Below are 15,843 nucleotides of genomic sequence, written 5' to 3'. Positions count from 1 at the left end.
TGCTGTCTAGTGCCTCTGAAAGGTAAACCATGTACTTGGGTTATGCTAAAAGTCACAGGTCATGGCAGTGGGCTGTGACAGCAGCTGTGATGTTTGGGGTCAACATAAGCCCTGGGGCCAGATCCTACAGAGGATAAAGAGTCTCATGGGAAATGGGAGGTGGAGAAAATGTGTGTCTGGAAACCTTCTTCAGGAGCACTCTAGGGCTCAAAACTCACAACCTCCCAGCACTCACCACAGGAAGAATTAAAAAATACCCCACCTAGATGTAAATGGAGAAATGATAGCTGGCTCAGAAGAGAATGTCTCTTATCAGATATGAATTATAAATCAAACACAACAGGCTAGAGGAGAAATCATTAATTTTTCAGTTCTCAAACCATAGATATCATGTTTAGCTCTATCCCACTAGTCATTGTAATACAATGCAAGAAAAATTACTTGCAAAAGTAACTAGTCATTGTGGAATCACATGCAAATAAAAATTTAAAGACTACAATGTTACTATTAAACTTTTAAAGAGAGACAACAAAGCTTTAGTACGTGTATTTCTCTATTCATACATTCATGCAGTGTTCAAGAAACAAAACAGTCTTAGTGCATGATGGATGTCCCAAAATTACATTAGAGTAGAAACTGTAGAACTAGGCAAATCTTCAGAAGCCTTCTCTGAAAGAATGATCTCCATTCAGTCCTGGGCTGACAGGCCTTCAGCCTGGAGTTTGCACATCTGTGCAAAACTTGATAAGCACCAGCACTTCAGTGGTACAGTGCCTCTCTGCCTCAGTTTAAGTGAACAGGGATCATAGCACTGATGACCTTATTCAAAAGTTGCACTACTAGAGACCAGCAGGGATGGAGACTTCTAAGGAGTAGCACAGCTTTGCCCCAGCAAAGTCTTCTCAACTGAAGCAGAGAAGAAAAGCAGATGTTTTCCCACCTGTTTATTATCATCAGCAGGCCAAATTTCAATGCCACTGATGTAAGACCTTGTATCTTATTATCATTGCAATCTATTTGTCAAATGCCTTATTCTAAAAATACACAAAGATGACACAACAAGAACCATTTAATTTCAAGGAACCAACCCTTCCAATATTATAAAAAACCTGTATCTGCCTGTCCTCCTCCAATGTCCACCAGATTCTTGAGAGCACTGCTCATACAGACTGGCTTTGATTTCAAAATTAATAGATTATGCAAGATGAGGGAACATTCTCAGCAGAGCTCTGCCAAGAGGAGCTGAGGTTGCCCTGGCATTTTATTTCTGATACAAAACTATCTGGACATGGATTAGAAGTTTTGCTTCACAACTTAAAAAAAAAATCACATTGATTCCATGGCCGCACCCAGAAAGTCCTGTTATTTTAATCCTGCATTGTCTTTGTACTGAAATTTCTGTAACAGATATTAATTTCTTTTGTTGCTGCAGATGCTACAACTTCTATACATGATTTAGAAGTCATCAGATTCAAAGGCTTCATATCTCCTGTTTGACTTGTACTGTGTACCAGAAAGCAGCCATTTTATATACCTCTTTCTACAGAATTCTCAAAACCTAGTAATTACAAAAAATCTAGTGCCTGTTGATGCTCTTGCTGTTTTTGCCACAAAGACTCATTAGCCATTTACACAAGATACAGTATGTGCAAAGCCAGCTTCAAAGAGAAAATAAAGATGTGAGACTTATGCACCACACAACAGAGAAATTAGACAAGAACCTAGAGATCTAGAGTTCCTGGTCAAAGCCACAGGTGTGAGCACATGAAGGTGACCATAAAGACACCCTCAAGACCCTGCTCCATCATAGTGCCTTGGAATGTTGGAGGATAAGCCAAGTTAACAGTGGGGCTCCACAGGGAAGTCTCGAGGCTCCTGAGCCCAGTGCCAGACACAAACCCCATGGAGGGAGAGCTGCCCACCTACACAACTCATGGCTCCTGCTGCTTGGAGCCAGGAAACTGCGTCATCAAATGCTGGGGCTTGGGAAAACACAGGAGGCGGTTCAGCAAGCTGCTGACAGCAGACAAGGGTTAACCACAGCGTTATTAGATCATAACACATCTGGAGAGTCTTATTGCTGGGGCACACATTAATCTTCAGAGAAAGCTAAACATGCAAAATGAGATCTCACTCATGAGGAAGAACTGAAAGGGACGTTATACACAATGAAAATAATCCTAAATAACTTTTGAAACTGAACTGGCTGAAAAGGGGGAGAGGAAGTGTTTTTCCACAAGAAAATACCTACCTCTCCTTGCTGACTGGGATCATAGTAAGCGGAAAAGTTTTAAGCTGAATTTTTCCATTTTGAAGCATTTCTGTGATTGACCCAAGTTTAAATTAAAATTATGCTTGTTTATAGAAATGTCCAGGCTTTCCTTATTCCCAAAACTGTACTTAAATTGTGTTGATATAGATACTACATTACATTATTTCCCTGAAGACATGAATAAGAGCTAATGTAAATGCCAATTTAGTTTTAAGAATCCTCAGAGAGTAATACTTTGTCTGGCTTTATTTATGAAGGCGCTTATATATTTAAGCACTCTCAAGTTTGCTTTGTTGGGCTCCAACTTAAAAAGTAATTTGTTCATTTAAGAATATTCTGCAATTACTTCAGTCTAAGAGCATACCAAGCTTTTCTGGAGAGTAGTCATTTCATGGTGCACACATACACTGGAAACAGCAGCTTTGGTGCTTACATTTCAAATTCAAGAGAGATTTTTCTTGCACCTGGCACCCCTGTCTTCTGCTGCTGGATGATCTCAACACACAGCAGCAGAGTACAGGTATTTCATAGGGATTTCACATTTGAAGTGCACAATTTCTGTGTTTACACTTCCACAAAGAACCATGGTAGGACTGCAATATCTAAATATGGGTTACTGTACAGTTTATTCCATAATACCCATCCTGAGAAAAACAAAGAATCAGGTACCCACTAGTGTTTGCACAATAGTTAAGAGTGCAGAATTTTAGGCACTTTGGACAGCTTTGAAGATAGTCTAGCTAAATTGCATTAGTAATTGCAAAAAACCAATCAGTGACTAATTAAATCCTCTTTCTGGATACAGATTACTGGCTGAAGATTTATGTAGTTGACACTACAGTGTGGTGTACTCACTGGAATTAATTTTTCCAATCACCAAATAAGGATTCCTAAAATTGCCTCTCCATGGTAAAATAAGATCAAGGCTGAGTAGGTTTTTCCAATCTATGGTATTCTTTGCAAAAGAACAATACAGAACTTCCATTAAAAACTGCAGCATTTCTGTCTCAACCCCTATGCCTTTTCCTCTCAATTTCATTAGCTGCTCCCAGTGACAAATGATCACTTAATAGTATCTCTGTAACTGTGCAGCCAAATTGAACATTACTCTTGGATTATAGAGAAATAAGTGTTGTATCTACTGGCTTGAACCAAAGGACAGTAAATCAGTGTTCCACTTCTGCACTGATTACACAAGTGTATCTCGTGTAGCTTTACAATACTTCTCTCCCACTCCAGCGTGCATCTCCTTCATGCTCTAAATTGGCTTACACCACTTTACTGCTGTATTTCAGACATCTTCCAATGCAAACTGAACAAAGCTCATGGCCTTGAAAAGTTTCCTTGTAGCTTATACACTACATGAGCACAGAAATCCAGTTCCAGGTCATCTCTCACAGGTCCCCAGAGATCCTCACACCACAGGGCCCTACAGCTGATTTCAGCTGAGAAGCAGGTAGTAGCAGAGTAAGTTGTTTACACAATAATGTTATGTGTATAATTAGCGACTATCCCAGGTAATGAATCTCAAAAATCAGATCTCCAAGGTCACCACATGTATTTATCTCTCAGTTTAAGTTTTGTGGTTTTGGCAATAACATTCCTTAGTTGACATTACTAACAAACCAATTGAGCTTGAACAATCTTGTAGAGATTTGTTTCTATTTATAAAAGTATGTGGCATACTTGGACAAACAAAGACAGTATTTAAATGAGCATCTTTAAAAGGACTTCAGACCAAAAAAAAAAGAAAAATTGCTTGTATATCCTTGTACAAAGGCTGAGAGGCCCACCCTGATCTGAGACACTCTCATTCCTATTTCCATATGACCTTAATCTCTGCTTATTAGGAAAAACAGAAAGGAGGTTGCTACTGGCATAAATCACTCACTGACTACAGCTGTAGCCCATGTACAGTGATAATTTCCATTCCAGTAGCTCTCCTGCCTTTTTCAAAGTGGATCTACAGTGAGCACTGAAATGCCACTGCAGTGCCTGCAGAAAGCTCTGTATCCACAGCTGAACATGTGTAGCCATTCACTGCCCTCAACAAACATGATTTTCCTTTTTACTTTCTCAAACTACAGGAAGAATAAAATAAGAAATATCAAGTTTTTTTCCTAAAGGAATGAATTTTAATAGCTTTCAGAAAGGTCCTGTACTGCCAACTTTGCTGTTGGAAGCAAAGATCACTGCCCTTGGAAGCAAAGATCATAAAATTAACTAGCTAAAAGTAGTAAAACTGAGGCTTCTTATGGCATTAAAAAATAAAACCAAAAACTTTTCACACTTCAGTTAAATATATTTTCCCATTGAGACCGCCCATCTTATCTAGAATGACAAGCTTGTCTAGATTCTATTTCCAAAAAAATCATAGCAAGATGAAATTGCCATGGCTTAAAAGGACATTTCTTTGTCATAACCAAAGTAAATATTTTTCAGAAGATTACAGACATGACAACTGAGATGACTCAGGTCAACCAGGCAAGCGTTGCCTCTTTTGGACTGCAGGTAGAGTGGACAGGAAAAACCTGCCATTAAAAATGCATTTAACATGGAAAATGTTAAGGTATCTCAGGAGGCCAAACTGCATTGCTTGAAATCAGTATGTGACTGTGAAGTCAGTTTTAAAATTCACCTGATTAAACCAATACACACTTTTTTGCACATTCTTTTTCCCCTGTACAGTGTCACCTGTCAGCGAAGCTGCTCCCTACCAGTTCCAGTGATATCTTTGTTTGGCATATGGAAAGCAAAAAAGAAAAATCAAATACATTAATATTCCAAGTAGTGAAGAATGGTGTGGAGAGAACATTCAAGGAGGGGGGAATTTGTTCTGTTTCACAATTAGCATTACCACTATCAAATGGACCCCTAGCTAGAAACAGACAAAGTAGAGGAGCTTTGTGCTCCAAAGTTTTCAGAATGCCAAGGATAGCTGATATGGCCATCTGGTTAGGATGGGGGGAAGTGGATTTGTGGAGTGACAGTGTTTCCATGTGCTCTCATACAGACCACAGCACACCTGGAGCTTCTCGCATCACACAGCACAAGCAACTGCCACCAGAGCTCTCCCAAATCCTCAAGCAACCTTCAGCAAGTTACTGGGCAGAAGCCAAACTGTAAGAAGGATGTAAGACCACACTCTATGGCAGAATTCATGCTGTCCAGCAGCATATCAAGATAAAACAATCTGAGCTACAATTTTATCTTTATTATCTTTATTGTGCATCTACTTCTCAGCATTCAGTTCTATTTCCTCTAGGCTGGTATAAAACACACCTGTGTTACAGATGAAGCTCCATAACATCTGCAATATAAATTTTAAACCACATTTTATCATTTGATCTAACTGAAATCAGAATACTGAACTGGCAGAAGTGAACATCTGCACATCTGGAACTAAATACTTTAGGCAAGGAAAACATCTTCAGATACAAATCAAATTCACTAAAGCAAAGATGATCTTCTATTAGCTTGGCCTTTGCTAGTGACTTAACAAACCCAAGTGAAAACAGCAGACTGTGTTCTTTCCTTTGTGAATATATGCAAGTCATGGGAGGAAAAGATCTAACAGATAGTTCAAGAACTCTAGGTATCACTATATTTTCATTAACTACCCTCCAGGATGGTTATGATAGTTTTAAACTTTACAGTGCTATTACCTGTTTATTTTAAGGCTGTTCCAGTGCAGGATCAGATAACTGCAGGAAGGGGGTAGTGCTTATGATTTAAGGGGTGAATGTATCGTAAGTGCATCTGGATTCATACATGTCTAACTACAGAAGTGCTGAGTCTTTCTAGTTCATGAGATGCAGTAACACAATATACAAATGTAGGGAGAGCACCAATTTTTCTTTAAATATTCATCAACAAAGCCAAGCGTTCCTCCCTGTTAAGGTAAATCCAGCAGCCCTGCTATGTGAGCACAGTCTGCCAGCCGTTCTTCCTCCTTCTGCCATCTGAACAGCACAGGTTCAGGCAAGTTCTCTATTTTTCTTTCCATCCCTACTGTGACTTCAACTTCAGTTGCTCTTCTACACCAATTTATCACTGCTCAATTGTTTCCTGAAGGTTATTAGTATTAGACTCCCTGTGCCACAGACTGCATCAGAGTGCCAATTGCAGATGTCTGTGGTGTGTATCTATGATTATCTCCCATTATGACTCTTAAGAACAAAGGTGTTCATATTTTCAGTACTGACTGAATGAGTTTTCACCTTATTTGTGCTTTCACTTCACCCAGAAAATTACCCATTTTATTATCCCATTTAAAGAAATAATATATACCATTATATCAAAGAAATAGTGGCACCTAGACCTTTGTTATGAATTACATGTTTCCACTGTATTTCAAAGATGCTCAAGAGGCTGCATGCTACAGAAAATAGTCTGAAAATGGGTCTTTTATGAGAAACTTCAGGCCTACAATATTCAGTGAGAGAATGATGAGCATTTTTCTCCTTACTAAAATGAGCCACAGTTTCCCCTTAAAACCATATGCTTTCAGCTGGCTGTGTAATCTCCAGACACAGGCATTGCAGCTGCTGAACTATCTCAGAAGTTCTCAGCACCAACACCTACAGAAAGTAGCCAATTTAAGCAGGTGAAGAGAATTACTAGCTCCAGAAAAATTATAGAACCATTTTAGGTTGGAACAGTCCTTTTGGATCACTGATTGCAACTGTTCACAGGTGACATTCTGCTTGCTGATAATTAAGCTGCATTCTCCGCTAACGCTGAAATTGCACAACCTAAAATAAGGTGGGAAATTCTTGAAACTCAGGGTCTTTGAATGAACATAATTAGGTTTACATCACAGCACTTGGTAGTCCAAGGCATAAGAGCTCAGACTTCACTGAAATAGGTTAAATTGCTACCTCTAACAAAATGTCTTCTGAGAAATATGAAGAAAAAAATTATTTTAGTAGAAATAAGTTCAGGTTTGCTAGAACTGAATCACTGGATTTGCCCCATGTTAAGAAGCATTAGTTCTTCCTTCATTACACCATTTGATTTGCTCACATAAGTAATTTGACTTAATCATTCTACACAACATTATTGATAAGTTCCTTCATAATGCTTAGAGTTAATGCTTATTTACTCTCCCACTGTGACAAATTAGACCACCTACTCAGACACTGTATTTATTACTGAAGGAACACACATGGAGTGCTAAAAGCCTGCAATAATACAACTCCAATATTTAGTTGCTTTTCCAGGCAGTAATCTTGATAGCTAAATAGTTTAGTTCCCCCTCATAAAACCAGAAGAAATATAGCAGTGATACAGTGAATCCTAAATGCTTAGCTGAGGAAAAAAATGAAAGGAGAATCTAAAAAGGAATTTTCCTAAAGTATAACAGTACCAGTGATGAACTAATAGCAGACACAGTGTATTTCAAACACTCTTTATGTGCTGGTTTTAGCAAAGGTGTTTGGAAAAAAAGCTAAAAATAAAGACCACATTGCTAAAAAGCTAACCCTGGCCTTCAAGTTCAAAGAGCTTTTTATCCAGCAGAAGACACTCATAATGTGAGGCATGAGACCACAAACATGTCTAGAGAAAAAGCCAAGTCAGAGGCTGTTTTAGTACGTTTTACTCAGAAATGTTTCCAGTGCCCTAAAAAGCTTATTTTTTCTATTCAGTAAGAGGTTTAAAAATAGTTATTATCATTTTTTTCCACATATATTATCCTCTATTATTCAATTCCACTGCGCTGAAGTTGCTCTAATCCCTGACATCCCATTGAGGTGATCTGCACCCAAAATTTGATAGGAATCCCATCCATCATCAGATTCATGTATTTATACACAGGTTACTTCATTAACAGACACAGTAGCCTTAGAGCTTAATGACACAAATAAGTAATTAATAAACACACATGTAAATCATCTGATTAAGTTCTTGCACTATGACAAGCAAGCATGGATTGTACCAAAAGCACTGCTAAAACTGCTAAAACAATTTTAGGCCAGTGTTTTAACTGCTGCATATCAGAGCTCTATCCAACATCAAATGAGTTGAACAAATCAACACACCTGAAAATTCAGGTCTATCTGAGCCTTTAATAACATATTAACAACAAAAAGATCTTCAGGAGATAAAACACTGCCTGTGGAAAAAGATAAAAAATGGAAATGCTCAGGAAAGGGGAAAAAAACCCACTGCCACACAAAAGAAACTAATCGCATGCATGTGGCTTGCTTTGATTTCACAACAAAGATAGATTTGACTAACACTGCTCAGCATGAAAAACAACACCAATCCCATACAAATTCATCTGAGTATTTCTGAATGGACAGGACTTCAGACTCTGCCTGACAACAGTTGCTCAATTATGTGTTACTTTTATTACACACAAGACTTGGCAGCAGCAGAGAACGTATGTCTGGGACAATCCTCGAAAAATTTACTAGCACTTCAAGATACACAGGCCAAGTTACAATATGGAGAGATCCTTAAAATACTTCATTTTGCATGTAATTATTCACTGATAACAGAGGGAGCAGAGTGAAGTTTCAGATTCAGTAATAGATTAGAGGCAATTGCTTCTTCTGTACAAATTGTAAAACGAACATCTCAGTTGATATCCTGCTGCCAAAAGGATGTTTCAACAACTGTGTTACCAGGAAAGTCTTACATCACTATTGCAGCTCTGCACTGGAAGTATCATATGAAAACAAACATACAGCTTCCAAAACAACCTTAGCATACATCCATTCCTCAAGCAGCCAGAAAAATAAATGCTGGCATAAAGGCCCTTTTTTTTTACCATTTAATATTCACCACTCCAGTGTCAACCAAGTTCATCACAAAAGCCAACTTCTATCCTGTGTTTGCCTGTGAGCACCAAACTATATCAAATGCACTGAAAACAAGCAAGGAAGAAATCAACGCACATTAAATCAAGTGCAAAACACAGTGTCAAAATCTGTTCCGATTTAAGAAACTGTTAGACAAAACAGCATTTACGTTTTATTCTGAAATCCTACATTGAGATTACCATACCAGTGACAAGCATTTTGAAACATCGAGAATCATATCACAGCCAAACCACAAAAGATAATGACACAGACACATACTCCCACTCTTATAGAGCCTTCTGCTTCCAACAGCTTCACTAAGCTCTGTTAAAAAATAGCAACGGCAAAACAGGGAAAACAGAGTTCCAAAATAAGTGAAACAATAAATCTTAATATGCAATAGCCATGTTTTCACCTTCCCAAAGGCAGCTTAGTCAAAGCTCTTTTCAGAGCACAGTTTTGTAGCATCTCTGGAAACACAGACACCTCTGCAGGGAAGGTGCCGCTACCCCCGCACAGGAAGGGTTAGTGAGCTACAGAACCCGAGTGTATGGAGAGGGAAACAGCCGAAGCACTACAGCACTCACATATTAATATAACTACTGGAGAGCTGCAAGCCGGCAGCCACAGCTCCATTCCGCATTTAAGGGAGAAGGGAATAAGAGAAGAAGAAACAGAGAAGGGAAAAGTTTCCTCGTCTTTCCTCCAAGCAAATGTAAATTTGTTCATTAGGTCCTTAAGCTTTCAGGAACAGTTACATAAAAATATGTAAAATCGGTAATGCTCAGAATAGGATTCCTTCCACTTCAAAAGGCTGTGCCGGATAAACCCTGAGACGCGAGAGATTGACGGAGAGGCCAGTTCCAGCTCTGCCTCCTGGAGCACAGAGACTCGGGCCAGCTGAGCCACGGGCTGGATCCACGCCTGCCGGCAGCGGGGCGGCTGGGGCTGCGTTTCCCTCCCGTACAGCCGCCCTGCACACAGGGCACAGGGGCTGCGGGGCTCGGGCATCGCTGATGCACACAGCCGGCAGCTGCGGGAGCCTGACGGGGTTTTACGTGCCACGAAATGGTGGATCTGACTACCAGGCACATTTTATGATAGGGAGAGATCGTGAGCCTCTGCAAAGCAAAGCCGGGCAGGGATAGCAGGAGGGAGCGGGACCAGCAGCGGCAGGGCCTGGAGGACTGTCAAGCCCAGCCGCCTCCCTCCGCGGGCCAGGCGGCCCCGGCCCGCGCCCCCACTCCGCCAGAGCGGTACTTACGTGAAAACAAAAAATAAAGTAGTCGAACCCACTAATAAGGCAGCTGCTGTGGAGACCGGGATGTATTTCGTAGGTTTAAACCTCTTTCCAGTGCTGCTGGGCATCCTGTAGTTTACACATCACTATGTAAATCCAACCCGAGAGGAGGGAGCCGGGAGGATGCGGGTCCCTCCGGCGCGGGGAGAGCAGGACCCGGGCGGCTGGGAGGGACGGGAGAGGGACGGGAGCAGCTGACCTCCAGCACAGGAAATCCCACCCACACCGCCCAGCCCACTCGGCTGATGTCAACCAGCCCCTTAAGGTAGCGCTGCGGGGAGACGGGAGCGGGGCGCGCAGCCAGCGCAGCCCCGCCGAAGGGCGGCCGAGCCGCGGCTGCTCAGGCTGCCTGCAGCGGGGCACCCCCTGCGGACGGGGGGGGCCCAGTTCTATTCTTTCTACAAGACATTCCCCCCCCCCCAAAAAAAGAAAAATGGCAATGCAGTGAGCTCCACGGGGCGCTGTGTGGGACGCCGAAGCTCCTGTAGCAGCTCCCTGAACAGGGGCTCTAGAGGGGGCTGCGGACGCGGCACCGCCGCAGGAGCCGCGGAGCGCTGCGGGGTCCGCGCAGGGAGCGGCGCCGAGCGGGGCCCTGCAGCACAGGGCCAGCTGCGAGCGAATCCTGCCGTGCTCGTTAGGGAATAAACCCTGCTTTTCATTCTGCTACACCCAGAGTCACAGCATTAAGGGAACTGCTGCACTCTGCCAAATTTAGCTGATTCCAAAATCCATAACTGAGTGCAAACATAACTGAAATTACACTATACTCCGCTCTTTTAAATCTATCCATTAGCATCAGGAGGCAGACAGAAGAGGTAATTTAAGGTAACAACAGAAAGTTCACCGAATCAGCTTTCCCAAGAGCAGTAAGAATGGCTCCTCTGTTCACACTCGGGGGCACCACCCAGCAGCTCGCCTGTCTCAAGGAAACCCTCCGATGGGAAGAAGGGTTCAAGGCCACTTGGAAGTTTAGAAATCAAGACCGGGAGCTGCATACATCCTCCTCCCTCCCTCCTGCTTTCTTTCTCAGCTAATCCCTTTTCTGCAGCTGCCAACATGCAGATAAAGTAACCCCTGCCTAACACAAAAGCCACATTTGCAGCATCTGCTGGGTGTTGTTAAAAGCAAGCTTGCCCTAGAAGGCGTACACTGCAGTGGTGTTCAGAAAGGACATTTATAATTTCTCATTTTAAGAGACTTGATTAGTTCCACAGTGCTAAAAGTCTTAAGAACAAAACAAGTAAAACCCAACCAAAAACCTGTAAGGGTCGTCAACTTTGCAGTTTGTAAAAAAATACCTCCACAACCACAAACCAAGCAAAACCCCAAATTTTGAGCATCAGCTTTAACATAAGCCAGCAAGTTCCAGCCTGAGGACATATGGCTATGTGAAATCTCAGCTTTTGCTAACAACTGCCCTGCTTCACCAAAAAGAAAAAAAGTCTAATCCAAAAGAGACTAAAGCCACAAGGCAACTTAAAATCATCTCCAGACTTAAATTTTTAAGGACCAGGAAAGAAAACATCTACCTAAAGTTATTTTTGCATGCTTGGGGGACTGAATGTTTCCTACGCTTCACTACTCCTTGTCATGCCAGCTTACTGGAATTAATTATTCTCAAACCCCCTGTAACTAATCAAAAGGTCAACAATTTTATGCAGAACCAGGCTCTGCATACGAAGCTGAAAGACTTCAGGTGCAGCTACATGAGCATGTTAAATCAGATCAAAGGCACACCTGGGAAGCAAATCTCCCCATCACCTCCACTTACCAGGTCTGATGTGTATTGCTGAGTGGTCTCCAGGGAATCAACTGGGTCTCTTTTCAACAAAACTGGGCTGGAAGTTCCATTTCAGGAGCACACCTAATGCTCTGGGCCACGAGTTAGTTTAGCACCACTTACTTGACAAAAGCACTGACTTCATCACTTACATCAGTTTCATCATCTTCCCCGTTCCCACTCAAGCAACAGTCTGGGTAAAGAATCTAAGTTGCAAACAGAACTCTGGATGATTTTCTAATGATATTTTTATTTTAATCTAAAAAATGTTATCCTAAGCAGCATTATAGACTGTTTAGGAAGTTGGGTGAATGTCCTGTAATGGACAGCATGAGATTTACTGAAATGCATTTCTTAGGTCTTGAAAAATAGTAAAAAAGTTCTCTCCCAAGTGACAGTCATATCTGCATTTTTAGCACGGACCTGCAAGTTTCCTTTCTAGGTGAGCCACAAAAGCATCCTGTCAAGTTTCTAGCATGAGCTGGGAAGCAATAGTCACAAGTTCATTTTAAGATACATATCTGGAGTCTGATGATTTATTTAAATTTCATTCTTTTTAAAGACTAAGCCTTTCTGGGACAGTAACATTCCCTCATGTGAATTGTGGAGTTATTCTTAAGGAGACTATGCCTCCTCTGCACCTCATTATTTTCAATTGTATTTTCCCCTAAGGACTCCTTCCTCTCTAGAAAGTCTGCTTCTCAAAGACAGCTTTGCAAGTGGGGAGGATTCAGCACTTCTGCTCATTCCACTCCTCAGAATGGTTTTCCCTTTATCACTCTGACACACTGATGCTGATCCAATCTTGCAGTATCAGCCCCCATTTGCTGGGCCAATCTTTCAAGCCATTCCTGTTCTGAAAGGAGGCTCTCAGCAGCAAGCAACTTTGACTTTTTTTAATATCCCAATCACATAACACTTCTCTAGAGAGACACACTAAAGATAACTGTGAGTTATCAGGACACAAAGAATTGTACCTTTCATAGCAACAAGAGGTGCATCTCCAATCTGAACAGATCTTGAAGATCACAGTGCCAGCCAGGTGGGGCTGCACAATCATCCTGTGGATCATGACACCTGTGCTGTGCAGTCATGCAGACCCAGCATTTCCAAAAGGGGGCTGAGACATTCCATGTCACGAGGCTACAGTGTTATGCTGAATTGGGCTTTGGGATTGCTTTTTTCTGGTGCACATTGTAGATTACCTATCAAAAAGCAGTAATTTTCTGTAATTTTGTGTCCAAGAGTTCCCACAGCTCACCTCATTTCCTTCCCACTAACACTCCAGTTCCCAAGAACACTCTGTTTTCAAGCCAGCACAAAGCGCTGCTGAGCAACACTCAATCTTGTTATTACAAGCCAAGTGTATTTAAAGCAGTCAGATGACTTTACCTGTCAAACACTAAGGATGTCTGAGGAGGACTTGACTAAGGCAGAACAGGCATGTCTCAGAATTGCTCTCCTGGAACACCTTTATTTCAAGGACTGCAGTTTCTGGATTCACACTATCTTATTACCATGCCAGAAGACTTTGGCAGCATTGAGGTAAACAGCAATGGCAGCATGAGTTAAGGAAAGATTTAATGACAAAGAACAAACACAGCTACAAAGAACAACCTAAAAATAATCTGGCAGAGCATGGCTAGTAATTGCATGTCTTCTTGCAAGATTTTACTCTGAGGTTTTACCCCAAAGGAGGAAGGGCCAACCACAGAAGCTGTGTTGGAGCCACATGGCAGGGTACCCCTCTCAGAGCTGGCAAGATGAAAGGAAACTTAGAGCAAGAATCAAGAAAGCCTGAAAGCCATGCAATTTTCATATCAAGTCACAGCACTAATTTTAGCTGGAAATCTTAGCTTCATGATTAAGAAAATTATTTTATTTTGCACACTTGAAAGTACTGAAATATTATATTGGTCACTTGCAAGTTAGCTCCTAGCTTGAATTTGCTGTTGCCATTTAACAGTGACCACAATAAATAATACTTTTCTTACTGCATTTTCTTACAACTACAAATGTTGTTGCCAGCCCATGTAGTACTGATGACCTGCAAACTGTTCAGGGTCATTTGGAGAACTCTCAAGGATCACAAATTCCTTGTTTAATAAAAGCTGGTTTTCCCCTGAAATTTACAGTGTTCAGAACAGAGAAACCTGCATCATCTTGTGCTTCACACTGCTGCCAAAAGTCCAAGCAAGGGCCAGACAGTTCTGGGTACCAGCCAGGCCTAGTAAGTTACCCACTAGAAATTTAATATGACAATTTTAATTTAGTTGTTCATTTCTTATCAGATAAATCAAGAAATTATTGCCTAATAATGACTTCTCAGCAGCCTTAACCGATTTATGAGAAAATTTTCTAATGATTCCAATAGCTATTTTTTGTGGGATGGCATTTGGTCAGAACAGATCTGGTGTATTTCCCAACAGCAGTGATGGGGCATGTCAAATTGCATTTACTATGAGACTTTAGTACCTCTGCATATTGATTCCTAAATGATCCCTACAAAAAAACTACTTACATCAGAATAAGGCCTCCAAGCAGTTTTAAAGATTTACTAACCATCCTGTTTAAAACCATTAGTAAAGTGCAATTCTCCTCCTCTAAATGAAATATCACTGTAAATGATGCTGCTGGAACTCTGCAAGCCAACAGTGTTCATAAACCAGCAAACAAGATGTTAAAACTGATAAGCACTATTTATATGAAGCAATGTAACTTTAATTATACCTGTTAGAATAGTCTTGAGAAATATCCTCCAAGCATACAAAATATTCAGACATTTTCATGCCCAATCCATCTTTGTTGATGTTTACAATAGCCATAATTGCTTTTATGGAAAAAAGCATTAGAAAATGATGAAATTTAAACTATTTGAAATGAGGCCAGCCAGCACAACATGAATAGGCAAGAGCTCATGACACTGTTAGCTTCTCTCTTAGGTTGTAAGTAAATTACACATCATGATAAAACAGTTCATATCTACAGTACAGTGAATCAGCTGATGTAAATTTGTACAGTCAAGACTGATAAACAATGAGCTGGACTTTCCCAGTTTGAAAGTTGGAAACATGTTTAAGACTGTAAAGTTGATGAAATATTTGTGGTAGTCAGACACCTTCCACAAAATAAAAGAAATTTGCTGTATGCAACATCTAATCCAGATTTGTGCTAGTACCTTCTTTGTACTTGAAACATTATATTGCTGTAACAGAAAATACACCCCACAAACATTACCTGCACCATTAATAACTAAAAAAAAAGTGCATTTCTACAAATGTAATTTATTTATGGATCTGATGTAAGTTGCATTTTCACTAGACTACAGCAAACTAGTTTGACAAGTCTTAAAAACATTAACAGGTCTTAAGTCAGTGGTTGGTGTCTAATATGACTTAAGTGGACAAAGATATTGTATACCTAAATCTGCATATTATAAAAATATAGTGGTTACAAAATCTGATGCATAGCTGTAGGTACTACTCAGCTCTTAAATGTTAGGAATATTTTTGCTCCCGTGCTTGTCAGTTTTCACAACCTCAGTATTTATTTCCTTATTCTTACTTGCACAAGCTGCTTACTTGAGAAGCACTTTGTTTTCACACAAACTAGAGTCTGAGAAATCACTTACATGTGGAATCCACTCTACAGCTCATTACTTCAAACTTTTCTTCCTCAAGCAAAA

At 40.7% G+C, this 15,843-nt stretch overlaps 1 protein-coding gene across 3 annotated transcripts in view; it reads right to left on the bottom strand.

The window, feature by feature from the left end:
• ZDHHC8 (zinc finger DHHC-type containing 8) overlaps positions 1–10,573 on the bottom strand; it is a 113,179-nt gene extending 102,606 nt beyond the window's left edge. For all 3 annotated transcript variants that reach the window (XR_004061156.1, XM_030959180.1, XM_030959181.1), the window contains exon 1: positions 10,343–10,573. Coding sequence is in view for 2 of the 3 variants with exons in the window: in XM_030959180.1 (XP_030815040.1) it covers positions 10,343–10,446 (104 nt within the window). In the remaining variant the exon portion in view is untranslated. The remainder of the gene's footprint in view (positions 1–10,342) is intronic.
• Positions 10,574–15,843: the final 5,270 nt, after the last annotated feature.

This window comes from Camarhynchus parvulus, chromosome 15 (assembly GCF_901933205.1).
Source record: "Camarhynchus parvulus chromosome 15, STF_HiC, whole genome shotgun sequence".
Lineage (NCBI taxonomy): Eukaryota > Metazoa > Chordata > Aves > Passeriformes > Thraupidae > Camarhynchus > Camarhynchus parvulus.
Note: the sequence above shows the minus strand (reverse complement) of the source record. Positions and strands in the feature narration are given on the sequence as shown.